The following is a 27,835-nucleotide window of genomic DNA, read 5'->3' as shown; positions in this document are numbered from 1 at the left end:
TGATAATAATTTGAAATGCAAATGTGCAATATATTTTCACCTTACCTTTGTTTTTCAAAAAGTGTTTTTAATGTATATATCAAGATTCTGCTCTCTCTCCTTACAGACAGCCTTTTGATTGACTATCAGTTTACCTTCAGCTTATTACAGGAAGATGATCGCCACCATACTGCCATAAACTTCATAGCAAACCCAGAGCAGGTAAGGGAACATCTTCTGTAATGTCATTGTACTGCTGTCAAGGGATCTAACTTCTCTGTCATCTTTCACTGTGATTTCACTCCTCAGAATCATCACAACACACTGTAGGGCTTTTATAGAGAAGATTAATACTGTTAATTTTCTTATCATAAAACTTAGGTGTCCTTGTGATAGGAGAATTTGTGAAGTCGATACTTCATATTTTGCTAATAGTCCTTTAATTTAAATTACATATTAATTATATATATTTCTATATAATAAAATTTACTCTCAGAAATATACATGCAAACCCAGAGTAGTTTTATTTGCAAATAAAACTCATAAATGCAAAATAATATGCTATATTAAATGTTTTTGATATGATTCCATAGTAGCTGATTTTTATTGCCTCTTTTCTAAATCCAGTGTATTATGAGTTACAAAGATACTGGCTTCATCACTTATCTAATTTTACAGGCTTATGAAATTTCAATGTATGAAATGTGCAAATGTTAACATCAACACAGTAGTTCAAAAAAAGTCTATAAGGATGTCTAAAAACAACACACATATTATTGTCTCTCTAAGACTTCATAAAGTTAATAAGTTTAGGGAAAGGAAATACCAACCATATAGTTTATTTTAGTTGAGTTTTAGTTTTTTGAAACTAAAAGCAACTCATTCACATTAAAGATGCTATATTAAATACATGAATTGTTATTATAAAATTATCCATGTTATTAAAGCCATGTCATATTTTAGTTTTTTCAAATAGGTGAAATGTCTAAATATATCCTGAAAAATTCTAGCTTCTTTTAAAATAATTCATTAGATTTGCTGACAAATAATGTAATTTGTTAAATTTTCTTTTTCTAGTTAAATCTGATTCTGACTTTCCGTAGAAAAGCTTATTCTATATTATTCCTTATTCCCTAGATTTTAAGGAATGACTATGTTCTTGGGAATACATTTAAAGTTTTGACTTTTAAATAAGGATCTTAAAGATATTTTCTTTCAAAAATAATCCTCTTTTTAGTGATTATCTCTGTTCCTATATAGATATATAAATATTGTCAGCAACTGTATTTGTCAGTTATAAGACAATATTTATAAGTATATTATAGTCACCATTGACTTTTTAATTGTGGTAATACATGAAGTAAGATTTACCATTTTCGTCACTTTTATAGATGTGCAATTCAGTAGCATTCAGTACATTTCTATCCATTAAGTACATACTATCCATTTCTGAAACTTATTCGTCATAACGTAGGAAACTCTATATCTTTAAGTAATAACTTCACATTTTTCCTAACCCCCCACCTCCAGTTCCTGGTACCATTATTTTGCTTTCTGCCTCTATGCATTATTTTTGTTAGGTACCTTTTATAACTGTAATCGTATAATTTTTGACCTCTTGTGTTTGGCTTATTTTACTTAGCATAATGTTTTCGAGGTTCACATATGTTTCACTGTTTATCAGAATTTCATTCTTTAGCATTGGCTTCTTGATTGTTAATAAATATTCCAAATATGTAGGGTTTTTTTTTTTTGAGGATCTAAGAATGTAGCTGTAATATCTTACTTGAAATTTGTGAGTAGTATTTCTTCCTTGGATGGAATATTATGTTCACTGTCGATATTGTCATACACATATGTCCAGGTTAGCTCTAATTCTAGTTTGCTTTTCTCTTTGCCATTATATTTCTCCTTCAGTGTCCAGAAATCTCGTGATTTCGGATGTCCCAGCATTCATTCAGTATTGCTTTTTTCTGTCATTTCCAATTGAATTCAAGAGCATAGACACATGTTCTGATGCTAAAGTATCATGAGTCATGTCAACAAGAATGCTTTATGCCATCATTTTGTGTAATACCCTTCAGTTAAGATATATATTCACCTGTGGAAAAAAATCTCTAAACTTAATATGAATTATTGATCAAGGCTTCCAACTTATCCAATAAAAATAATAATAAAGTAAACACCTTGATTATTTATATATTTCCTACATTTTGACATCAGATTTAACTTCTCACCCACTACAGATCATGTCTAGTCAGTGTTTTCATGTGATTAATTTCTGGAATAGGTTTCTGTGTAACATGATTTTGCTGAACTCATTCACTACATACACCACTGTTCTAAATGACTGATTTTATCATTTTCTGGGATACAGTATCACATCTTTAATTTTAACCCTAAGTGGTTTTTATAGAGCTTTAGTTATGGTACCATATTTCAATAATACTGAAACCTAAAATTGTTAAAGGATAAACTACATTCAGGACAGTTTTATAGTTTTTTATGTCAATTGGAAATTTTGTGTGAACTTCAAAAAAAAGTTACTCTTATATTTATTTCACCCTAAATAAGACATAAAAAACTGTGAAGTTGTAACTCTTCAGTTAAGTTTTACATTTTCAGAGGTATAACTTATTTCTGCTATGTTTTGCTTTCATAAAAATAACAATTACCTTTGGACCACCTCATTAATAATAAAAAGAAAACTCTTCCACTTCTCAGAGGTTGGTGAACATGCCCTCTTTCTGAGTCCCCAGGTTCTCTAGATAATGAAGATCTTGTGTCCCCTTAACTAATAACATTATCATTATCAGTACAATGGTCTAAAACCATTATCCTATTTGGTGCTCATAAGAACTCTTGAGCTAAGTCATTATATTCACATTTTAAAGAAATAGGAAAATTACAGTAGAGAAGATAAATGAGGAACTTTACCTTTGAATTTATCACAATTTTTTTCATTGAAAGTATAAATGGTACCCTTATTTATTCAGTAGCATATTAGGGAAGTGTAGCATGGCAGAATCAAACCAGTAGACTAAATTATATCTAGTTAGTATACTTCAACTTTTCTTAACTGTAATATTTTTTTTTCTTGGTAGTCAAACAAAAATTTGGATATTTCAATTAATGCATCAAACAACTTTAATCTCAACATCACATGGTCAGTGGGTTCAACAGGTAAAAGACTTTTGGTGTCATGTCTGTTTTACATGTGTTCCTATATGGAAGTTGTAGTAGCATGCTTTACTGTTTATTTAAATAATTAATTAAAAATTATTTTCCATAATTATTGTAGTGTTACTGATAAAAATTACAAGTGGTAGTATAAATAAAGGTTCATTACTTTGTTAACTTTCTCCTTTATTCAATTAAAATTAGATGGCTAACAAATTTTATATAACTAATATTTTAAAATGGTAATATGAATTGTGATGATTTTAATTAATATAGATTACTTCTTTAGTGACTGAAGAGATTTCAGTTATTTAATTCACTATTGAAGCTATTAATTCAATTGTTAGGCTTAATATTTATATGAAGCAATAACATTCTACTGATAAAAATAACAACTTATCTATTATTTTCAATCTTAGAAATACACTCCTTGTTAGCTTCAGTGCTAAGAGGAGCTAAAATAAAACGATACAAAATATGTCTTCCATAATAAAGTTTATACATTGAAAGGGCTTTTTTAACGATTATAGCTATGAAAAAGTTTAAATCTTTATGTTGAATTCTAACGTTTTATGCTCATTTTTCAATACTTATATTGGCAGATGGTGTCCTAGGAATCTACATTTTAAGAAAGCATACAAGCTAATTTGGGCATAGGATATCAATTGGAAATTAATTGAGTTACTCAGTATACTTATTCTGATTATTTTTACTGTTAATTAAGATGGAGGCCTTGCTAAGGTAGTTGGAAATGCTTTGCTTCATTTGGTTAAGTAAATATTTATTGAGTGCCCAATATGTGTTTAGCTAATTGAGCATTTAGCTCACGTATTAAATTATGGCCTCCCAATGTATTTAAAGTAGTGTTTCTTCAATTTGTGATAAGGCAAATAAATTGATTTCTTTTCACTTTTTTAATTGAATTGAGACATGTGAAAATATGGTATGATTTATTTTGAAGGAATCTGTGGAGTTGTAAGTACCAAGAGGTCAGTATGTGGAGCCATATATGCCTGAATTCCAAAGAGGAGTTTGCTGAAAGTAGCTATAAACTCGAGGTTCAAGATTCAGTTTGAAAAACAAAAATGATAACACCCGTGAATGAAATTGTTATTTGAAAAGAATATAAAGTCTTGAAGCCAGTGCTCAGTGCAGAGCATGGCATCAGCGGTAGCATTTTTTAAAGTAATTTTTATACTAAGCCTATTTCCCTTATAATTATGGCAAACTTATTTTCTTTTTTTGTCATTCAAAGTTGCAAATATAAGTGAATTGTAATAATTATTTTTTATAAGAGCAATTATAAAAATGAAGGTATTACATGTTTTAAAATTAATAAAGATCCCTATATCCTAATATGAATTATTTAAATTTGCTATTATTATTTACATTTCAGGTGGAACAATATCTGGGGAAGAGACTCCTATTGTTTCCAAGACTAATATAAAGGAATACAGAGATAGTTTTTCCTATGAAAAATTTAACTTTAGAAGCAACCCTAATATTACATTCTATGTGTATGTCAGCAACTTTTCCTGGCCTATAAAGATACAGGTAAGTGTTAAGAGTATTTACTTCTAATGAGCATTGAATATTTTCATTATTAAAGAATGCTACTTTTGTCCAAAGTGATGGCATGTATACATTTATTGACTTGAACAATACTGAAGCATGTATTGACCCTTTGTAAAAAACCAGTTATCTGTGATGATGACTGTCTCCATAAATATACTTATACAAATTGCATTGAACTCACTGAAGACTGTACTAAAAATTTTCAATGAACCTTATATTCCAAAAAATGCAGCAAACTTGTAACATTGAGAATGTTTGGGTTTCTGATTCATTTAATGTAACTGAGAATAGATACCCTCTTACAACTAAATTTGAAATTGTTTGCTTTATTTTAGCCATCTTATTTTTGGTTTTATATGTATGGAACACAATTTAACTGTCAGTAAAGACTTAGGATTAGTAATCATGATAGCTACTTTCTGAAGACTCACTCATAATTGATTTATTAATCTATGCTGTGTATGTTGTATGTTTCATTTTTACTGTGGTTAATGGTTGGCTACTAAAGCCTCTAGGAAACATTTAAAATGTTCTATCTGGAAATAGTCAAGGAATACCTGATTTTCCTTTACACTTATATATCTTTAATATTTTTATAAAACATTCAGTAAAATACCTATGTGATATTGGAATTTGTTCATTTATTCCTTTATAATGATTGATTAGATGAATTCACATTAGTTTATTGAATAATTCATATGTGCCAACCCCTATTCTAGTACATTATGTTTTAAAATCTTTTAAGAATTTACAGATCAGTCCTTCCCTTTCTATAACAAATGACAGATATGTACTGTTATCAGAAAGGTTTCCATGTTTTATCTGTGTTAATTTCTGTGATATCATTTGTGAGAGGAGTGAGTTATTTTTAAAATCATATGTTTATTGGAAAATATTTCTTAGTATCTTCAAGGTTGATTTAATACCTTAATAAAGATAGTTACTTAACTGTCCAAAAATACAAATTATTACTCAGTAAACTTAGTTGTGGGAATTAATTTCAGAGATTTGTTTCTACATTGTATAATGATGACTTAGATGCTTGTTTAGTCAGAAAAATACCAAAAATATTTCACGTAAACGTCTTTTAATATGGAGGATGTATAATTTTATTTTTAAAGGTTCATACATAAATATTAATCAAATTTCACTTGGTTTATTCAAATTATAATTGTAGGAGAAAAGTGTTCATCTTTAGAGCTTACTAAATAGCAATTAAAATTGATATGATTGTTATATTTTAAATTGTTTCCTTTATTTCTTGATTTTCTAATTATACTTTATTTTAGAATGTTCATGAATATTTAATGGTTGGAAATTTAACTTTCTAAGTTAAATATTCTTTCAAGAATGTACTAGTAATCTCTTCTGGATACTAAACCAGAACTTATGTAGTGAAATTTAAATAATTCACCATTCCAAAATAATATAATGTGAAAAATAATTGGCATGGTCAAATATGTAGAACTTAATTCTTATTCTTTATTAAATTCATTACTCTACTTCATAGGAATATGTCAGAGCATTTTAGTGTATTTGTTTATTTAAAATATAATGCTAATATTTCAGTTTCTTTATATAAAAATAGTAAAATTATTTTAATTGAATTATAAAAAGTGCAACTTTATAGTCCTACTTTTTTTGTCCCAAAATCTTTTAATCCCACGAAGAGAATGACTTACACTGATGTCTGAGAGTCATGTCTTTAGTTTATTATCTCAGTTTTTACTAAGATTGTTAGAAAAAGATTTTCTGTAAATTCCTAGCTGCCAAAGTTCTAATTTTATAATTTAGAGTTTAGCAATATGATATTAAGATAGCCCAGATATCTTTGTGAAAATGTAAGGTAGATTTCTCCCCATTTTTTCTAATTTTCATACAGTAGGAATGATGTTTTTAATTTAGAATGATCATATGATTCACATTTCCAATTAGTATTCTTGACTGGTTCGTGATTGTGTATTATGATAGAATGTGAAATAGATTGTTGATCAAACATCTACTTTTTGAGAACTATTTCACTTTCCATTACATTTATATATTTAACCTTTGTCACAAAAACATTCAGTGAAATGCACAAATCTTAAGCATTCAGCGTAATGAACTTTTATATGCCCTGTATAAGCATCACACAAACCAAGGCACCCTCATAGTCACTCCTGGTCAGTGTCTTCCACCAGAGCTAGCTACCAGTCACCACAATCATATAGTGTTTTTTGTCTGTTTATGGTTTCAACATCAATGATGCTGTATGGTATGTACTATTTTAAAAAATCTTTTATTAACATAAATCAATTGTATACAGCAGTTTAATTGTGATATTTGTATACATACATACAATGTACTTTGATCACATTCACCCCATCTATATTATTCTTTCTTCATCCTGTTCCCTCTTACCCCCCACCTTTTTAGTAAGTTTTTGTGGGCTTGATTACGGTATTTTCACACACACACACACACACACACACACACACACACACACACACACACACTTTGATCATAGTCAGCTCCCATCACCCTCTCCTTTCTCTCCCTCCTTTTCTGCTGGTTCCACCCACACAAACAGTCCCCCCTTTTGCAATCATGTGATAATATTATTATTATTAGATCTAGATTTTCTATGAGGAAAAACATGCAAATTTGTCTTTCTGAGCATAACTTACCTTGTTCAACATGATGATCTCTAGTTCCATCCCTTTACCTGTGAATGACATAATTTTATTGTTCTTTATCACTGAATAATACTCAATTGTATATCGCCACATTTTCTTTATCCTTTCATAAATTGTTGGGTACCTAGGCTGATTCTATATATTGGCAATTGTGAATAGTGATGCTGTAAACATGGTAGTTCAGGGATCACTGTTGTCTGTTGATTTAAATTTCTTGGGCTGAAGTTATGGAAACAGCCAAGATGCCCCACTACTGACGAATGGATTAAGAAAATGTGGTATCTATACACAATGGAATTTTATGCAGCTATGAAGAAGAACGAAATGTTATCATTCGCTGGTAAGTGGATGGAATTGGAAAACATCATTCTGAGTGAGGTTAGCCTGGCCCAAAAGACCAAAAATCATATGTTTTCCCTCATATGTGGACATTAGATCAAGGGCAAACACAACAAGGGGATTGGACTTTGATCCCATGATAAAGCGAGAGCACACAAGGGAGATATGAGGATAGGTAAGACACCTGTAAAAACTAGATAGCATTTGTTGCCCTCAACGCAGAGAAACTAAAGCAGATACCTTAAAAGCGACTGAGGCCAATAGAAGAAGGGGACCAGGAACTAGAGAAAAGATCAAGAAGAATTAACCTAGAAGGTAACACACATGCACAGGAAATCAATGTGAGTCAACTCCCTGTATAGCTATCCTTATCTCAACTAGCAAAAACCTTTGGTCCTTCCTATTATTGGTTATGCTCTCTCTTCAACAAAATTAGAGATAAGGGCAAAATAGTTTCTGTCAGGTATTGAGGGGGTGGGGGAGCGAGGGAGGGGGCGATTGGAGGGCAACGGAGGGGATTGGGGGGAGGGGGGAGAAATGACCCAAACATTGTATGCAAATATGGATAAAAAAATATTTCTTGGGCTGTTTTCCCAAGAGCACTATAGCAGGATCATGTGATAGTTCTATTCCTGTTTGAGGACCCTCCAAACAGATTTCCATTGTGGCTGTAGTAATTTACATTCGCACCAACACTGTATAGGGGTTCATTTCCCCCATAATCTCACCAACATTTGTTGTTTGTTTTCTTCATCATAGCCATTCTGATTGGGATGAAATGGAGACTCATTGTTGTTTTGGGCTCTGTGTATCATTTCTACAAAATTTTTTTTTTTGGCGGCACTAGGCTTTGAGCTCAGGGCCCTCACACTTGCTAAGCAGGCACTCCACCACTTGAGCCACTTCACCAGCTCAATGTTGTTTTGATTTGCATTTTCTTTATGGCTAAAGATGTTAAACATTTCTTCATCTATTTATTGCCCATTTGTACTTTTGAGAACTGTCTGTTCAATTAACTTGCCCATTTATTAAGTGAAGTATTTTTTCTTTTGATGTTTAATTTTTTGAGCTGTTCATATATACTGTATATTAATTCTTTGTCCAATAAATAACTTGTAATTTTTTCCCCATCCTTGGGGTTTTCTTTGCATTCTGATATATAGAACCTCTTAAATTTGATCAATACCATTTATTAATTCATGCTTTTATTTGGATGCCTATTCATCTTCAAGTCTTTACCCTATATTTCCCTCTAGCAGTTTCAAAGTTTTAGATCTTACATAAAGGGGTTTGATCCATTTTGAATTGGTTTTTATACAGGGTTGGAGATAGAGCTCCAGTTTCAGTGTTTTACATATGGATATCTAGTTTACCCAATACCATTTGTTGACAATTCTGTCTTATTTCCAACATATGCTTTTGGGAACTTTGTAGAAAATGAGGTGGTTATAGCTGTATGGGTTTATTTCTGGGTCTTCTGTTCTATTCTGTTGGTGAGTGTGTCTGTTTTTGGTGGGAGTGTGTTTTGAACTCAGGGCTTTGACCTTGCAAAGTAGGTGCTTTACCACTTGAGCCACACTCCAGTCCAGCACCATGCTGTTTTGTGTACTCTAATACTCCTGGCATTTCTCTTTTTGATCAGGGTTGTTTACACCATTTGTGGACTCTAATGCTTCCGTGTAAAGTTTTCGTACAACTTTTATAGCTTCGTGAGGAACGACATTGGAGTTAATGGGATTGCATAGCGTAGCTGTTTGTACATTGTTAGTCCTGTACATCCATGAACATTAGAAGTCTTTCCGTCTTCCGGCATCTTCAGTTACTTTCTTCCATGCTTTATGCTTTTCATTGTAGACGTCTTTCACCTCCTTAGTTAAGTTTATTCCTAGGTGCTTGGTTTTTTTGAGGCTACTATGAATGGTATTATTGTCTTGATTTGTTTCTTAGCCTATATATTAATGGTATATAGACAAACTACTGGCTTTTTAAAGTTTATTTTGTATCTTGCTACACTGACAAAATTGTTTATCAAATCTAGTCATTTTTTAGTCATTAGTCTTTTAGGTGTAGAATCATGTCATCTGTAATTAGGAATTTAATTTGGCTTTTTCATGACCTATATATAATCATTTTATCCTTTGTCTTTCTGTATTGCTTCAAGAAGAAATTCAAGGACTATAATGAATAAGAGTGCAAAAGGTATACAACTTTGTCTTATTCCTGACTTTAGAAGAATGTCTTTAGTTTTCTCCCATTTAGTACAATGTTGGCTACAGGTCTGTCATATATTGCCTTTATTACTTTGAGGAATATTCTTACAATTCCTACTTTCTCTAGAGCTTTTGTCATAAAGAGAAATTGAATTTTGTCAAGGACTTTTTTGCATTTATTGAGGTGATTGTGTGACTTTTGTCTTTATTCTGTTTTGTGATATATCAGGTTTATTCACCTATCCTTGTATGCCTGGAATGAAACTAATTTGATCATAATGTATGATCTTCTTAATGTGCTGTTGAATTCAGTTTGTGGGCATTTTATCGAGAATTTTTACATCTGTATTTATTAAGGAAATTGTTCTATAATTTTCTTTTTTTGTTGTATCTTTATCTGGCTTTTGTATCATGATAATACTGGCTTCATATAAGGAGTTTGGTAGTGTTCTTTCCTTTTCTACTTTAAAGAATAGTTTGAAGAACCTCAGTGTTAGCTCTTCCTCAAAGGTCTGGTGTATTTTAGCAGTGAATCGATCTGGTCCTGGGCTCTTCTTTTTTGGAAGACTCTTTATTAACTGCTTCCATCTCATTACTTGTTATAGATATGTTTAAGTGGTTTATATCCTCTTGGTTCAATTTTGATAGGTTAAATACATCTAGAAATTTATTTCTTCTGCATTTTTCAGTTTATTAGAATATAACTTTTCAAAGTATTCCCTAATGCTCCTCTGTATTTCATTGTTATTTGTTGTGATATCTCCCTTTTCATTTGATTAATTTGGGTTTTCTTCTTCTTTCCTTTGGTCAGTTTGGCTAAGCATTTGTCAATCTTGTTTATCTTTTTCAAAGAACCAACTTTTTGTTTCATTGGTTCTTTGTATTTTTTTCTCTTAGTATTCACTTCATTAATTTCTTCCCTAATATTTGTTTTTTTTCCACCTATTAATTTTGGATTGGGGTTGTTCTTGTTTCTCCAAGAACTTGAGGTACATCATTAAGTTACATACTTGAGATCTCTAATTTTTTAATGTAGGAACTCCTAGCTATCAACTTGCATCTTAACACTGCCTTTGCTGTGTTTCAAAAGTTCTGATAAATTGTGTTTTCATTTTCACTTGATATAGGAATCTTTCATTTTCACCCCTTATTTCCTGGATGATCCACTCATCACTCACCAGTATACTGTTTGGTCTCCATGTCAGAATATTTTCTGTGATTTATTTTGCTGTAATTTTCCTGCTTTATTCTATTGTGGCGTAATAGAATTCAGGGGGTTATTTCACTTTTCGTGTATGTGTTGAGAATAGTTTACATCCCAAACTACGATCTCTTTTGGAGAACTTTTCATGAGCTGCTGAGAAGAAGGTGTATTGTGTGGGTGTTGGGTGGAATATTCTATAGATGTCTGTTAAGTTCATTTTATCTAATTTTGAAGTTTCTCTGTTGATTTTCTTGCTGGGATCATCTATTGGTTATAGTGTGGTATCGAAATCACCCAATGTTGTTGTGTTGGGTGATTATAAAAGCTTATCTGTGCTTTTATGCCCAGCAGTGTTTATGTTGTGAAATTGGGTGTGCTGAGGTTTGGTATGTATATGCTTCTTGATGGATTTTTTTTTAACAGTAAGAAGTGACCTTCTTCATCTCTTCTGACTGATTTTGTTCCTATGTTGGCTCTGTCAGACATGAGTATACCTGCTCCTGCTTCCTTTTGGGCTCCAGTTGCCTGTGTTTGTCTTAGTTGGTGAGGTGCATTTCTTGTAGGCAACAAATGTTTGGGTCTTATTTTTTAATTCATTCCATCAGCCTGTGATTTTTGATTGGAGAATTTGGGTCATTAAATATTTAGCATTATTTGGACTTTAGACCTAAAATAAATGTAGTAATATTGTTGGACATGGGTCACACCCTAAGGGGAGAACACAAGAGGAATAGGGAAAGGTATGAAACCCAAAACTTAAAAGTGTTTGATGTGCCCACTGTAGAGGAGCTAATACAGTAACCTTAAAACAACAGAGATCACTATGGTAAGGTGACCAGGAAGTAGTGAAGAGGTCTGGTAGAAATGAACCAATTCAGGTCATAATACACATGTAAATGGAAGCAATGCTAGGAATCGCTCTGTATAGCTATCCTTATCCCAAACTAGCAAAACCACTATGTCTTTTTTATTATCTCTTATGTTTTCTCTTCAACAAAATTAGAGAAGAGAGCAGAACAGGTTCTGCCTGGAAGCAAGGGCAGTTGGGGAGATACGAGTTGGTGGGGGGCTGGGGAAGAGAGATGGCCCAAACAATGTATGCACATATGAATAAATGAATAAAAAACTTCAGCATTATTATTGAAAGATATATAGTAATTGCTGTCATTTTTTTTTCTTTTTTAAATTATAGTTCTTTCCTAAAAATCTCATTTGCTTATAAACTTGTCTAGTGAGGTTTATTCTTTCCCATATTTTCCTGGTTGTGTTTATCTTCCTTTTTTGTATATACTAATCCTTTAAGTATCTTCTGTAGTGCTGGCTTAGTTGTTACAAATTCCTTTAGTTTTTGTTTCTTATGGAAGGTTTTTATTTTTCCTTCAGTTATGAAGGATAGCTTTGTTGGATACAGGAACCTAAGTTGGCAATTATTTCAGAGCTTGGAATAAATCATTCTGTGACACACTGTGTTTCTGAGTTTCTGTTGAGAAATCTATTATTCTGATAGCATTCCTTTTTTATGTGACTTGGTTCTTCTCTCTTGAGCTTTCAGCATTCGTTGCTTGTTCTTTATATTTCATGTTTTAAGTATGATACATTGTGGAGAGGTTGTTTTCTGCTCTTGTCTGTTGGGTATAAAGCCTTCTGTGCCTATAATGCTGTCTCTTTCTTGTGATTTGGGAATTTCATCCTATTATTTCCTTGAATATGTTTTTTATCTATTTATCTTGTACTTCCTGTGATTCACAGTCTTTTAATGATGTCTCATATATCTTGCATGTTCCATTGGTCCTTAATTTGTTTCTTCATCTTTATCTGATTGTTCTAATGCATCTACACTAATTATAAGCCCTGATGTTTTTGTCTTAATATGTTCCATTTTACTAAAGAAGCTTTCAACTGTCTTTTTATTTGAAATTTTGAACTTTTTAAGTATATCTGTATATTTATTGAATTCCTGCTTCACTTCCTGCATTGTCTGCTGTTTCCTTTAGCTGTTAATTTGTGTTCTCTTGAAATTCACCTGTTTATGTGTATTGTCTTTGAGTTCATTTAGGTGTTTATATGAACTCTTTAATTGTGTTGAGTATTCCTATAATCATCTTTTGCATACTTTGTCTGGGTTTTCTTCCTCTTTATTATCCTTAGTGTCTATTACTGTGGAGTTGTTGATATAGGAGGTGTTATACTACTTTACTTTTCATATTTCTTGCAATTCTACATTGGGATTTGCACATTTGAGGTCAGGTCACTGGTTGGAAGTTTTAATCACCCATAGTCTTGCAAGGGAATTGTTTTCAATGTTCAGGCTGTGTAGTGTCAGTACTGTGGTGTAGTTTCTCATTACTGGGGGATGGGGGTGGTGCAGTAGCCAGTCTTTTCCAATTTGCCTATGGTTACCATGCCTGGTCCCTCATCCCACTTAGATAGAAGAAAACTCGCTGGTGCCTTTTGTAGTTTCTTGTGTATTATTGGTGTTGTATGTGGATTGAGGGAGGGTTGCTCCATGATTACTTGTCCACTTTGTGTTGCATTTATCTTAGAAGCTTCCCTTCAAGCTGTCTGCATGAAGACTTTTATATTATGGAGCAGGTAGTTCCCACTTACCTCACAAGCCCTTCGATTTTCCCTCAGGGGCAGCACACATAGAAGCCTGCAAGTGCCCCAAATGTGTCTGATAGTGGGGGAACCCAGAGTATTGAGTTTTGTATTGATGATGGAGAATTAAGGGACTCGGGTGTTCTGCCTTCAGGTCTCAGTACTTTCAGACCCTACCCAGCAGTTCTTCATCCTGTGGGAAAGAAGAGGCTGGGGGAGACTGCATGGTCCCTGGATTAAATACCCATAGCTGCAGATACCTCCTGGAAACCAAGCACTTTGCCAGTCAGGGGCTTGCTGCTATTTCCTCAGTGATCCTCATGCAGTGTGACTTGCTCTTGCTAAGGAGGGCAGGGCCACCTACCTGCTGCCCTTCACTATCTGAGCTCCCCACTGCTTAAACTTCTCACTGGTTCTCAGTCAGATCTTCTCTGTGTCCAAGGCTACCTCACATGGCTATGTCCTACCCAGACATTGTGGTAGGGTGTCCCAAGACTCCCTGAGCCATGCTTGTTCCTTGATTTTCAAGTTCCTAAAGTAGTTCAGTCTCAAAACCTGCATGGAAGGAATGCCTGTGGTCTGCTGGCAACTCCTGGAGCTAGAATACTCATTTGCCATGATCCTTGGGGAATGAGGTGTGCTATAGCCAGGGAGAGTAGGGCTGCCAAACACCATGCTCTACATTGCTCAAGTTGCCAGCTGTTTAGATTTCTCAGTGGGTCCAAGTCAGTCCCTCTCCCTCTTCATGATCACTTCTCATGGCCACCTCTCTCCCAGACATTTTGGTTACAGGACTTTCTGAGCTGCTATTGTTTATTGGTTTTAGGTCCCCAAGGTACCAAACCATGCCTGGCAGCAGACCTTGGTAACCAGCCAGCAGCTCCTAGAACCTGAGCACTCCACTAGCCTCTGGGGCTCTAAGCTCTGTTTCTGAAATGATCCTCAGGCAGTGAAACTTACTCTCCACAGAGCGAGCAGGGCTCCTGACCACTGCATCCTTCATGTCATGAGCTTCCAGTGATTCACTTCTTAGCTTGCTCATGTCACATCCTCTCCCTCTTCATGACTGCTTCTTGTGGCCTTCGACCTTGCAGACCCTGTGACTGTGTATCCCAAGACTTCCTTACTTGTGATAGTTCCTTATTTTCAAGTCATCCAAGTAGCTCAGTCGTTCGATTCTCCCAAGATGGCATCTCACCAAACTCAAATGTCTTTCTTGTCTGATGGTAGCCTGTCACAATGGGGAAGCCACTGTTACTGTTCCACCAAATCCCTGCACTGGGTTAAGGATTTCTGGAGGTATGGGCTTATCCTGCAGCTACATCTATTAGTCTGTCGCCAAGGCCACCTACCTTATCTTACCTTGTGGGTCTTCAGTTTCTCTTCTCCCCAGAGGAACTGGGGCTGGAGCTGCAAGCTGTTTCCTAATTTACTTTTTTGCTTTTCTGTTTCTGCATGCTTTTCATCAGTCTTCTTCCTGTTTTGTGGATCCTGTTGTTCTTCTTTTCTTTCTCTCTGCTGAATAGTCTCTTCTTTGTTACCCTATCTCTTCTCACTCATGGAGTCAGAGGGGGAAAGTTCTGTTCAGCCATCCTGCCTCCAATCCCAGCAGGTACTTACAAAGCTTTATTTCTCTTATTTTTATATATGTGAAATAATTTATGTTAAATATAGTAGAATTTCCTTTCTGAAAAAAAAATCTCTACAGTAAGGATACACATGTATTTTTGTCATCAACTGTTGAGCATTTGGATTATTTTCAGTTTTGATAAAACTATTAAAGAAATTCTTATATCTCTTTTTGGTAGTAAATACATTTATTTCTCTTGGATATTTACTTGGGAGTATAAATCGTGAGTAGGCACAGGATAGGGCAGTCCTGTGTTTCATGTCAGTGGAACCTGCCTAAAAGTTTGCCTCAATAATTATTCCATTCTAATTGCTTCAAAAATTCTCATCCACAATTACTATTACCTGTCTTTTTTATTTTACCCATTTTGTTATGTGTAGTACAGTATAGTTCTGAGGTTTTAATTTTTATTGATGCAATGAATGTCATCAGAAAATTTCGATCTTACTGACTGCTTGGATCATTTATAATGAAGTTACTATTAGAAACTTTTGTACTTTTTTGTAGTTGTTATTTTCTTATTGATTAAGGAAATGCTTTGTATATTATAAATATCAATCCATCAGATATATGTATTGTAAATGTCTTTTCCTAGTATGAAGTATACTTTTTTCTCACTTATTGGTGTATTTTGACAATGACCAATTCTTAATTGTAATAAAATCTTAATTTATCAGTCTTTTATATTACTCTTAGTATTTTTCATTTTAATTCTTATTTCTTAGATTACTAATACAGTTTAACTTAAACAAAATTGTTGGTTACTTGTAATTATTCTTTCTGTGAATTCATTTTTATTTCTCTGCTAGTTATTTTTTTATAGTGTTAGTGTTTTCCATTTTCAGCACATTAACCTTTAGCCATAGTTTGTAGTAAATGTTATAGTCTCAAATGTTCATTTATCTTTTGCTTTTAATTTCTGTTCAAATGGGATATAAATGCTAGCATGATAAAAATGTTTTCATTTTATTTTTTTGAGTTGTCTTAAGTCAGCTAGGTGTTATGGTATAATTACTGATAGATTCGTTTATGGTTTTTGCCAGCTTTTTTCAGATATACTTGATAAATAAAAAAAATTAATGCATTAAGGTGAGCACATGATATGCTTTATGTAAGTATACCTGTGTAATAATTCCCTAAATCAAGATAATTAATATACCAACCACTTCGCCTAGTCAGTCTTTGTGTGTGTGTGTTGAGAAGAGTTTAGATCTATTGTGTTTTTTTAATCTTTGGATTATAGCCATAATTATCAATGTGATGTGACATCTCACTGTGGTTCTAATTTGCATTTCCCTTATGACAAATCACGTTGGGCAGCACTTAATGTACCTGTTGGCCATTATCTTCTTTAGAAAAATATTTATTTGCTCATTTAAAATATTGGTTTACTTGTTTTGCTATTTAGTTACATGATTGCCTTTGTATTTTGGAAGTTAAACCTTTATGGGGTAGATAGTTTGCAAACATTTTCTTCTGTTCTGAATATTGCCTTTTCATTTGTGTATTTTTCTTTTGCTCTGCAGAACTTTTAGATGAATATTATATTCTAAAACATGCAGCAAAAATTAAAATATTTACAATGTTATATTAACTGAGGGTAGATATTCTCTTCCCATAATTCTACTTGAAATGGTGGATAGTTCACAGTAATATATTTTGCTCTAAAATCTGTTTTGCCAGATAATCACATAGCTAGTTTCTCATTTTCTGTTAGAATAATGTGTTTTCTTCCTGCATTTTGCTTTTAAAGATTTTTTTTTGGTTCTATTTAGGTCCTTAAAAAATTTTCATTTTATTCATATGTGCATACAATGTTTGGGTAATTTCTCCCCCCTTCCCCAACCCCCTCCCTTACCCCCAGGTCCCTTGCTCTCCCCCCCACCCCCTTGCTACCAGGCAGAAACTATTTTGCCCTTATCTCTAATTTTGTTGAAGAGAGAGTATAAGCAATAATAGGAATGACCAAGGATTTTTGCTAGTTGAGATAAGGATAGCTATACAGGGAGTTGACTCACATTGATTTCCTGTGAATGTGTGTTACCTTCTAAGTTAATTCTTCTCGAACTAACCTTTTCTCTAGTTCCTGGTCCCCTTCTCCTATTGGCCTCGGTTACTTTAAAGTATCTGCTTTAGTTTCTCTGTGTTGAGAGCAACAAACGCTATCTAGTTTTTTAGGTGTATACATATCCCCATACCTCCCTTGTGTGTTCTTGCTTTATCATGTGCTCAAAGTCTAATCCCATTGTTGTGTTTGCCCTTGATCTAATGTCCACATATGAGGGAGAACATATGATTTTTGGTCTTTTGGGCCAGGCTAACCTCACTCAGAATGATGTTCTCCAATTCCATCCATTTACCAGCGAATAATAACATTTCGTTCTTCTTCATGGCTGCATAAAATTCCATTGTGTATAGATACCACATTTTCTTAATCCATTCGTCAGTGGTGGGGCATGTTGGCTGTTTCCATAACTTGGCTATTGTGAATAGTGCTGCAATAAACATGGGTGTGCAGGTGCCTCTGGAGTAACCTGTATCACATTCTTTTGTGAATATCCCCAAGAGTGGTATTGCTGGATCATATGGTAGATCAATGTATAGCTTTTTAAGTGGCCTCCAAATTTTTTTCCAGAGTGGTTGTACTAGTTTACATTCCCACCAGCAGTGTAAGAGGGTTCCTTTTTCCCCGCATCCTCACCAACACCTGTTGTTAGTGGTGTTGCTAATGATGGCTATTCTAACAGTGGTGAGGTGGAATCTTAGTGTGGTTTTAATTTGCATTTCTTTTATGGCTAGATATGGTGAGCGTTTTTTCATGTGTTTTTTGCCATTTGAATTTCTTCTTTTGACAAAGCTCTGTTTAGTTCACTTGCCCATTTCTTTATTGGTTCATTAGTTTTGGGAGAATTTAGTTTTTTAAGTTCCCTATGTATTCTGGTTATCAGTCCTTTGTCTGATGTGTAGCTGGCAAATATTTTCTTCCACTCTGTGAGTGTTCTCTTCACTTTAGAGACTATTTCTTTTGTTGAGCAGAAGCTGTTTAGTTTTATGAAGTCCCATATATCTCTGCTATCTCTTAGTTGCTGTGCTGCTGGGGTTCCATTGAGAAAGTTCTTACCTATACCTATTAATTCCAGAGTATTTACTAGTCTTTCCTGTACCAACTTTAGAGTTTGGTGTCTGATATTAAGATCCTTGATCCATTTTGAGTTAATATTGGTATAGGGTGATATACATGGATCTAGTTTCAGTTTTTTCAGACTGCTAACCAGTTTTTCCAGCAGTTTTTATCGAAGAGGCTGTCTTTTCTGATTCATATATTTTTAGTGCCTTTGTCAAAGACAAGTTGGTTTTAGTTGTGTGGCTTCATATCTGGATCCTCTATTCTGTTCCACTGGTCTTCATGTCTGTTTTTGTGTCAGTACCATGCTGTTTTTATTGTTATTGCTTTGTAATATAGTTTGAAGTCAGGTATCGTGATACCTCCAGCATTGTTCTTTTGACTGAGTATTGCCTTAGCTATTCGTGGCCTCTTGTGTTTACATATAAATTTAATGGTAAAGTTTTCAATCTCTTTAATGAATGTCATTGGAATTTTGATGGGAATTGCATTAAACATGTGGATTACGTTTGAGAGTATAGACATTTTTACTATGTTGATTCTACCAATCCAACGCATGGGAGATCTCTCCACTTTCTATAGTCTTCCTCAGTCTCTTTCTTCAGAAGTTTTTAGTTTTCCTTGTAGAGGTCATTCACATCCTTTGTTAGGTTTACACCTAGGTATTTGATTTTTTTTGAGACTATTGTAAATGCAATTGTTTTCATATATTCTTTTTCAGTTTGTTCATATTAGTGTATAGAAATGCTAATGATTTTTCTATATTGATTTTATGTCCTGCTACCTTGTTATAGATATTGCTGGTGTCTAGGAGCTTTTGAGTAGAGGTTTTTGGGTCTTTAAGGGATAGGATCATATCGTCTGCAAATAGGGATATTTTGACAGTTTCTTTACCTATTTGTATTCCTTTTACTCCTTCTTCTTTCCTAATTGTTCTCACTAGGAATTCCAGTACTATGTTGAATAGGAGTGGAGATAGTGGGCATCCTTGTCTAGTTCCCAATTTTAGAGGGAATGGTTTCAGTTTTTCTCCATTAAGTATAATTCTGGCTGTAGGTTTGTCATATACAGCTTTTATAATGTTGAGGTACTTCCCTTGTATTCCTAGTTTTCTTAGAGCTTTTTATCATGAAATTTTGTTGGAGCATATCAAAGGCTTTTCTGCATCTATTGAGATGATGAAGTGGTTTTTGTCTTTGCTTCTGTTAATGTGGTTTATTACATTTATTGATTTTCGTATGTTGAACCACCCCTGCATTCCTGGGATGAAGCCTATTGGTCATGGTGAATGATCTTTTTGGTGTGTCATTGAATTCGGTTTGCCATTATTTTATTGAGGAGTTTTGCAGCAATATTCATTAAGGAGATTGGCCTGTAGTTCTCCTTTTTTGGGTTGTCTTTGCCTGGTTTTGGGATAAGTGTGATACTGGTTTCATAAAATGTTTTAGGTAGTTTTTCTTCCTTTTCTATTTCGTGGAACAGTTTAAGGAAGGTTGGTATCAATTCTTCTTTAAAGGTCTGATAGAATTCAGCAGAGAATCCATCAGGTCCTGGACTTTTCTTTTTGGGGAGACTCTTGATTGCTGCTTCAATTTCATTTTGTGTTATAAATCTATTCAGGTGATTAATGTCCTCTTGATTCAGTTTGGGATGATCATATGTATCTAGAAATCTGTCCATTTCTTTAAGATTTTCAAATTTTTTTGAATATAGGTTCTCGAAGTAGTCTCTGATGATTGCCTGGATTTTCATGGTGTTTGTTGTTATCTCCCCTTTTGCATTCCTGATTCTACTAATTTGTGTTTTTTCTCTCCTCATTTTAGTCAGGTTTGCCAGGGGTCTGTCTATCTTGTTTATTTTTTCAAAGAACCAACTTTTTGTTTCATTAATTCTTTGTATGTTTTTTTTGGTTTCTATTTCATTGATTTCAGCTCTTATTTTTATTTCTCTGCTTTTATTTGTTTTGGGATTTGCTTGTTCTTGTTTTTCTAGGAGTTTGAGATGTATCATTAGGTCATTGATTTGGAATCTTTTAGTCTGTTTTAACATATTCACTCATGGCTATGAACTTTCCTCTTAGGACTGCTTTTGCTGTGTCCCATAGGTTCTGGTAGGTTGTATTTTCTTTTTCATTGACTTTCAAGAACTTTTTAATTTCCTTTTTTATTTCTTAAATGAGCCATTGTTTGCATGTTTTTTGTCTTTACTTTTGTTGTTGACTTCTAGTTTTATTGCATTGTGATCAGATAGAATGCATGGTATAATTTCTGTTTTCTGATATTTGCTGAGGCTTGCTTTGTGCCCTAGGATATGATCTCTTTTGAAGAAGGTTATTTGGGCTGCTGAGAGGAATGTTTATTGTGTAGAAGTTGGATGAAATGTTCTGTAGACATTAAGTAGGTCCATTTGATCTATTGTATATTTTAGATCTAGGATTTCTTTATTGATTTTTTGTTTGGCTGACCTATCTATTGATGATAATGGGTTGTTAAAGTCTCCCACAACCACTGTGTTTGGGTTAATATATGTTTTTAGGTCCTTCAGGGTATGTTTGATTAAATTGGGTGCATTGATATTGGGTGCAAATAGGTTGATAATTGTTATTTCTTTTTGGTCTATTTCCCCTTTTTTTAATATGGAATGTCCTTTTTTACCTCATTTGATCAACGTAGGTTTGAAGTCTAGTTTGTCAGAGATAAATATTGCTACTCCTTCCTGTTTTTGGGAGCCTTTGGCTTGGTAAATCTTCTTCCAGCCTTTCATCCTAAGCCTACACTTACTTATGTTGGTGAGATGGGTCTCCTGTAAGGAACAAATTGTTGGATCTTCCATTTTAATCCAGTTTGTCAGACAGTGCCTTTTGATGGGGGAATTAAGTTCATTAACATTAAGTGTCAGTACTGATAGGTATGTGGTGATTTCTGTCATTTAGTTGTCTTAATTGTTTGAAGGTTTGGTTGTATGTACCTAAGTTGAGTCACTCTCTACTTTCTTGCTTTTTCTTTTCCTGCAGTTTGGTGCTGCCTGCTCTTTCATGGTTATGTTGAGTTTGACTTTCTGTGTGCAGAATCCCTTGAAGAATCTTTTGTAGTGGTGGCTTTGTGCTCACATATTGTTTTAGTTTCTACGTATCATGGAAGACTTTTATTGCCTCATGTATTTTGAATGATAGTTTTGCTGGGTAGAATATCTTAGGGTTGAAGTTATTTTCAGTCAGTGCCTGGAAGAACTCACCCCAAGCTCTTCCTGCTTTTATGTTTCTGTTGAGAAGTCTGCTGTGATTTTGATGGGTTTACCTTTGTATTTTATTTGTTTTTTTTCTCTTACAGCCTTCAATATTCTTTCTCGGGTCTCTGTATTTGTTGTTTTAATGATAATATGCCATGGGGTAGATCTGTTTTCATCTGGTCTGTTTGGTGTTCTGGAGGCCCCTTGCATCTGTATGGGAATAGCTTTCTCTAGATTTGGGAAATTTTCTGTAATTATTTTGTTGAATATATTACACATTCCCTTTGTTTGCACCTCTTTCCTTCTTCAATGCCCATGATTCTCAGGTTTGGTGTTTTGATGGAGTCAGTGATTCTTGCATTTTCTTTTGACAGGTGTTGAGTTGTTTAATAGATTAATAGTTCTTTGGTTTTTCCTTTAATTACCATTTCATCTTTGAGTTCTGAGATTCTGTCTTCTGTTTGTTCTATTCTGCTGGATTGGCCTTCTGTTTTGTTTTGCAATTCTGTTTCATTCTTTTTTCTGTGGTTTTCCATATCTTGAGTCATTTCCTCTTCAATGTTGTCTATTTTCATTCTGAGTTCATTTATCTCTTTATTAATCGTGTTATTTGTTTCATACAGTGCTTATGGTTTCTTTTATTTCTTCTTGTGCTTTTTGAAATTCTCCATTTTTGTTGTCTTGGAATTTCTTGTGTATCTTCTGTACATTTTGGTTGAGCATATCCCGTATCATCTCTATGATATTCTCATTGATTACTTGTAGTTTTTCTTATAGATTATTCTTATGGGCTTCATTGGGTTCTTTGGCATAGTTTATCTTCATTTTGTTGGAGTCTGAATCTGAGTATCTGTTTTCTTCATTTCTCTCTGTTTCCTGTACTAATTTTTTGCTGTTGGGAAACTGGTTTGCCTGTTTTTCTGTCCTCCCATCATTGCCCTTGATGTTGTTATTGTCCCTGTACTGTGTGTAATTATGTATTTTCTAGGTTGTTGTAATAACAGTGGTGATATTTAGAATGAAAGGGTGAGAGGAGAGGGAAAGCAGAGAAGTTAAAGAAAGAGGGAAAAACAAATAAACAAGTAAAAAACAAAACAAACAACAAAAAAGTTTCAAAGGTATAAACAGGGAGAGATAGTGTACTAATGAACAGTAAGCTGAAAAGGCATTAGAGAGACAGAGAGAGGATTGAGAAAAAAAAATAAATAAAATGAAAGAAAAGAAAAAGAAAAAGAAAAAAAATAAAAATATCTCCAAGTTCAAATGCAATAAATTTCAGTCTTAATAATTTTGTTGTTAGTCCCTCAGCCTCCAATCCTGGAGATGGTGTCTCAGAAATAGTTCTGTCATTGTCTCATCAAAGGGGAAAAAAAACAAAAAAACCCAATACAAAACAAAAAAAATACCTTAACGTGTCCCAAGTTCAAATGCAGTACAGTTTCAGTAAGTTTTTCAGCATGCAGGTGTAATTTGGTTGTTGTCTCATGAGTGGTAGAGAGGAAAAAAAAGAGTCTGGAGACAGTTCTGTGAATGGGTATCTGAAGCTCCAGCTCACTTTCCTGCTGCTGTCAGCCTCCTGTTGCTGGAGGCTTTATTTATGCAGATCTCAGGAGTGAGCTTAACACTCACCTGGCCCCTCAGGCCTTGTTTAGTTAGAGTTCTCCTGGGCGCAACTGCCACTGCTATAAGCTTTCCCCTTTCTAAGCACACTGGGGGAGGTGACACTGCATCTGCTTTCTCAGGCCTGTGTGTTTATTTACAGTTCACGTAGGAAGTGGGTCTTCTCCCCTCTCCTGTGGAGTTGTCCTCCCACTGCTACTTTTACAAGCTTTCCTGCTCCTGGTTGCTGGATGTGTACCACCGCTCCTGCCTTCTCCAGCCGGCTTGTTGTGAGGGATTTCTCCTCTCCCTCTCTTCAGCACTCCGGGTGCTCCGCCCTCTTTGCTACGTGTCTTTTTTGTTGTTATTGCTTATTATTCAGTTTCTCTTTTTTACCTGGGCTGGGGTTGGTCTGTCCAGGGTGGTATGCCGAACTGGCCCAGGGTTGTCTGTGGGAGTACCTTGTGCCGCTTAGCTCACCTTGTAGTCTGCGCCTTCCCAAGCGGTCTTGGCACTGGCATCTGGAGGCAGCTTGGGGGCCCTCCTGGTTTCTCCGTTTAATGTGTAGTGGGGATGGTTTGCGTGCCCTGGGTGTGTGGAGGACTCAAAGTATTGCCTCTTCTCGGTGGTTTTTCCTGTAATGTGTATCTCCAGTGTCTCTCCATGATTTTACTTTAGGAAGCATCCTTCTGCTTCCTCCCTCTAGCTGCCATCTTTGAATCACTTTTAAAGATTTTTACCTTATGTTGAAAATAAGTTTCTCTTGGGCTGCATAGTTAGGTCCTTCTTCTTTTTCCCGTGTTAACCATGCATATCTGATATCCGATATATGTGCACCTGTATCTCTGGATTTAAATCTGACTTCTTGTTACTTGTTTTCTATTTTTGTTATTTCTTCTTAGGTCCTTCCTTCCTTTTTCTATCATCTTTTGAATTTTTTCCCTATTACTTTATTCTTGCTCTTTTGGTGTAGAGTTTATTTAGTTGGAAACAATTTGATCTTTTCTTTTCCTTGTTTTCCAAAAAAGGGTCTCATCAGGTAGCCTGTGCTGGCCAGAAACATGGGATCCTCCTGCCTCGGCCCCCAAGAGCTGGGCTTACAGATGTGTGCCGCCATGCCTGACTCAATTTGATCTTTTCAAGACTTGTTTGTATGCATCATTAGACAGGAGAAAAGTAGCAGTTAGTCTAGGACTAACCTTTCTATTTCTGAGGCACTACGTTTATTGGTACTCATCACCTGTGAATGGCAGTGCTTTCCACTTTCGCTGGTAGATAAGAACTGTTCCCAGCTCTGTGACTTTTAGTGATTTTCTGTCTGCTCCTTTTACATCGTTTCTTCCACACAGCTTCTTCACCTGTATCTGGTGAGTCATATTCAATTGAGGACTCAAAGTGCCAGTTAGTGAATCCCTGGTGTCCTCTTGAAGCACTGTCCTCTCCATTTCTATCATGTGAACTTGAGCCACCTTGGCTTCTGCACAGTCCTAGTAGAAATTCTTGTCAACTCAGCGAAATTTCTGGGTTGTTTCTGTGCTCATTATCCCATAATGTAGCCTCAAGAACCATAATAATTTGTTGTATTTATGCACTCACTTAATTTTTATTTCTATTTAGAGATCATTGTTTTGTGCTGTCTTGATATCTAGTGTCCAAAACCCACTTTTTGATATATTTTGTCTGGAAGATAAATCCACTTCTCATTTCTCCATTGTGGTTTTATGATCCTATTTGTAAATTTGTTTCAATTTCTTGCTTGAACCTAATCTTCTAACTGCTTTTGGTATAAATGACAAGCAGGTTGGAGACCTATGTCTGTAGATTTCATAAGCACATAGTATTCTGGATTCCAGAAAGCCATAAGTTATGAGAAAGTTTACAATCCATACATGAAACTTCTCATAAATGTTTACTAACTATAGTCTGGAAGTGACTGAAATAAATATAGATAACCTAATACTTCTTGGAAAAAACTCTTCCAGATTGTGGGTACCAAGAATATTCTGTCCAAAAGTAAGTATTGTTTGCATAAAATTCTATCAGCACTCTAACAAGCCAAAATAGTATTTATGGTAAAAAGTAGTATTTACTTTTTAATATCATTGTTGTGGGAGTTTGCTAGCTGAGATAGGATACTCTGTGGTGAGGAAGCAATGTTTTATTGTGCCAGCACAGACCCAGTGGACTCCTGTCCAAAGGCTGAGCCTTGAGAACAAAGGGGTCTCACTTTATATATCCTTGCAAGCAGGTCACAGAGGCAATAAACTTAAAAAACAAGGTTTAACCCATACATGGTTACATGCAATTCTATAGGCTACTTCAGCCTAGTGCTAAGTGTCCTTCTACCCCTAGTGCTAAGTGACCTTCTTCACCTTTGAATTCTCTAAGTTTTATCTCTCTGCTATGCCATCCCTTCCTCTCTTCTCCCTTATCAGAACTCAGGCCTTGTTTGTTTTCTTTTGATCCTCCTCTCTGATACATCATCCTTACTTAACTTATTTTTATTTATATTTGCTTTGGTTTAATGGCTATGAAGAGAACTTTATGAGTATGGCTGAAAGGAAATTCCTAAGGGTATTTCAGCCTTTCAACTTATAATTTAATTCTTTTTTGTCTTGTGTGTAATAGCTTAAAAATGTATGAAAAAATCTTTAAAATTTGCTTATTTTTGTCATTTGTATAAGAAAGAGTCTTTGTAGCATATCTTTTTTATAAGCAAATATTTTCCATAGATTCTGCTTCAATTGATGTCAGTGGTGTTACACGTTTATAAGGTAATTTCTCAGTATTTTTCCATTATGGTTCTTTAGTGTAGTTTTTTTTTTTTTTGGTGGTAGTACTAACTTTTCAACTTAGGGCTTTACACTTGTTAGGCAGGCTCTGTCACTTGAGTCACGCCTCCAGTCCTTTTTCTTCTTTTTCTTCGTGAGATAGAGTTTCAGTTTTTGCCCAGGCTGTCCTAGAACACAACCTTCCTATATTGTATGTTTTTTTTCATATTTTTTTTGTTGTTGTTGAGATGGTGTCTTGTTAACTTTTTTACCTGAGCTTGCTGGGAACCTGGAATTGCCATCCTCCTGATCTCAGCCTCCTAAGTAGCTAGAATTACAGGCACAAGCCATCAGCACATCACTGAGCTTTTTTAATTTTAATGTTTCCATATATATTTGAATAATCCAATTTGTAAGCTATTAAGTAAATAAGGAGAAGTCTTCACCAGTATGTAAGAAAGTGGAAAAATATTTCATTTAACTTGTTCCAACTTGGGTCTCATTATAGTAGTGGGATCAGAGTTACTAGTTTATTCATTGAACTTTGTAAATTTCTATAAATAACAAGAAAAATGAAAAGCATAAAGTATTTATTTATTTAACTTTCTCTTCTGTATTTTGTCAAAGATTAATATAGAGTAATGTTTTTTCTTGAAATTAAGTATTTAGTAGGGGTGTGGCTCAAGTTGTAGAGCAAATGTGAGGCCCTGAGTTCAAACCTCAGTACCACAAAAAATGAATAATTAACATTTGATATTGAACATTTTAATAAAAATGTCACCATATTTTAACCTGATATTTATCAAGTTTCTGTCATAACCTGGATATTTTGTTAGGGAATAACAAATATAAAAGTTAGTCTCTAAGCTCATTTTACTCATAATATTTATGGTCAGATTTTTTCCCATTGTGTTAAAGAAATCCAACCTTGAACTTGCTTTGAAGTAAAAAAGGGACATTATAGGTATAGAAAATGATGCATCTGTGGAAAATGCCATTGGGAACTTAACAAACTCCATATGTACAAATCTGATCATGGTACATGAAACTGCATCTCTTGGTATTCCTTACACTGTGCCTTGTAAGTAATTGAATGTAATATTTCCTTTTCGGTCTCTAGGTTCCATTTTCCCATATAAATTGACCTCATTCTATTTCATTTTATGTGTGTTTGTAGTCCTTTCATTCAGTTATCCTGGAGACAGAAGTGAAAAGACTCTCAGTTCTTACTTAGAAGCTCAGGGTGTACTTGCTGTGGCCAACATGGATACAGATGGCATCTATGCATAGGGATAGGCTACATCGACACCCTTGCCACTGGTATAGAGATGACCCTCAAGCAAAAAAGGGTCTCAGGAATAGGTTTGGAGTATAGCTCAAATGGCAGAATGCTTGTCAAGCAATGAGGGCCCTGAGTTCAAACCCTGCTACCATCAGAAAAGAAAGTAACAGTTATATTGGAGCAAGATTTTCAAGGATGAACTAGAGTTTAACAAAGGGAATATTTCATAAAGGGAATTATGGACAACATATGTCAGTTTTTTAAAGGTATGATTTAAGTAATTTTCACTAGAGAGCAAATAGAACTCAATATGAGTAGCAAACAGGTTATATGGCAGAAAAGTGATAATGTGGGATATTTATGGTGACATAAAGAGGAGAGAAACAGGGTGGTAACTTCGTTAGAATGAAATGATAATGTGTTCAAATAGTTAAAAATCAA

The 27,835-nt window shown here is 34.4% G+C and overlaps 1 protein-coding gene across 2 annotated transcripts in view; it reads left to right on the top strand.

The window, feature by feature from the left end:
- Positions 1-27,835, top strand: part of Atrnl1 (attractin like 1) — a 744,833-nt gene that overhangs the window by 287,921 nt on the left and 429,077 nt on the right. The window contains exons 22-24 of one of the 2 annotated variants that reach the window (XM_074078234.1): positions 107-201; positions 3,084-3,162; positions 4,556-4,713. In XM_074078234.1, the coding sequence (XP_073934335.1) occupies positions 107-201; positions 3,084-3,162; positions 4,556-4,713 (332 nt within the window). Of the gene's footprint in view, positions 1-106; positions 202-3,083; positions 3,163-4,555; positions 4,714-27,835 lie in introns of those variants that run through there. The other variant, XR_012449625.1, reaches the window with a different exon arrangement.

The sequence above is a fragment of the Castor canadensis genome, chromosome 7 (genome assembly GCF_047511655.1).
Source record: "Castor canadensis chromosome 7, mCasCan1.hap1v2, whole genome shotgun sequence".
NCBI classification, from domain to species: domain Eukaryota; kingdom Metazoa; phylum Chordata; class Mammalia; order Rodentia; family Castoridae; genus Castor; species Castor canadensis.
Note: the sequence above shows the minus strand (reverse complement) of the source record. Positions and strands in the feature narration are given on the sequence as shown.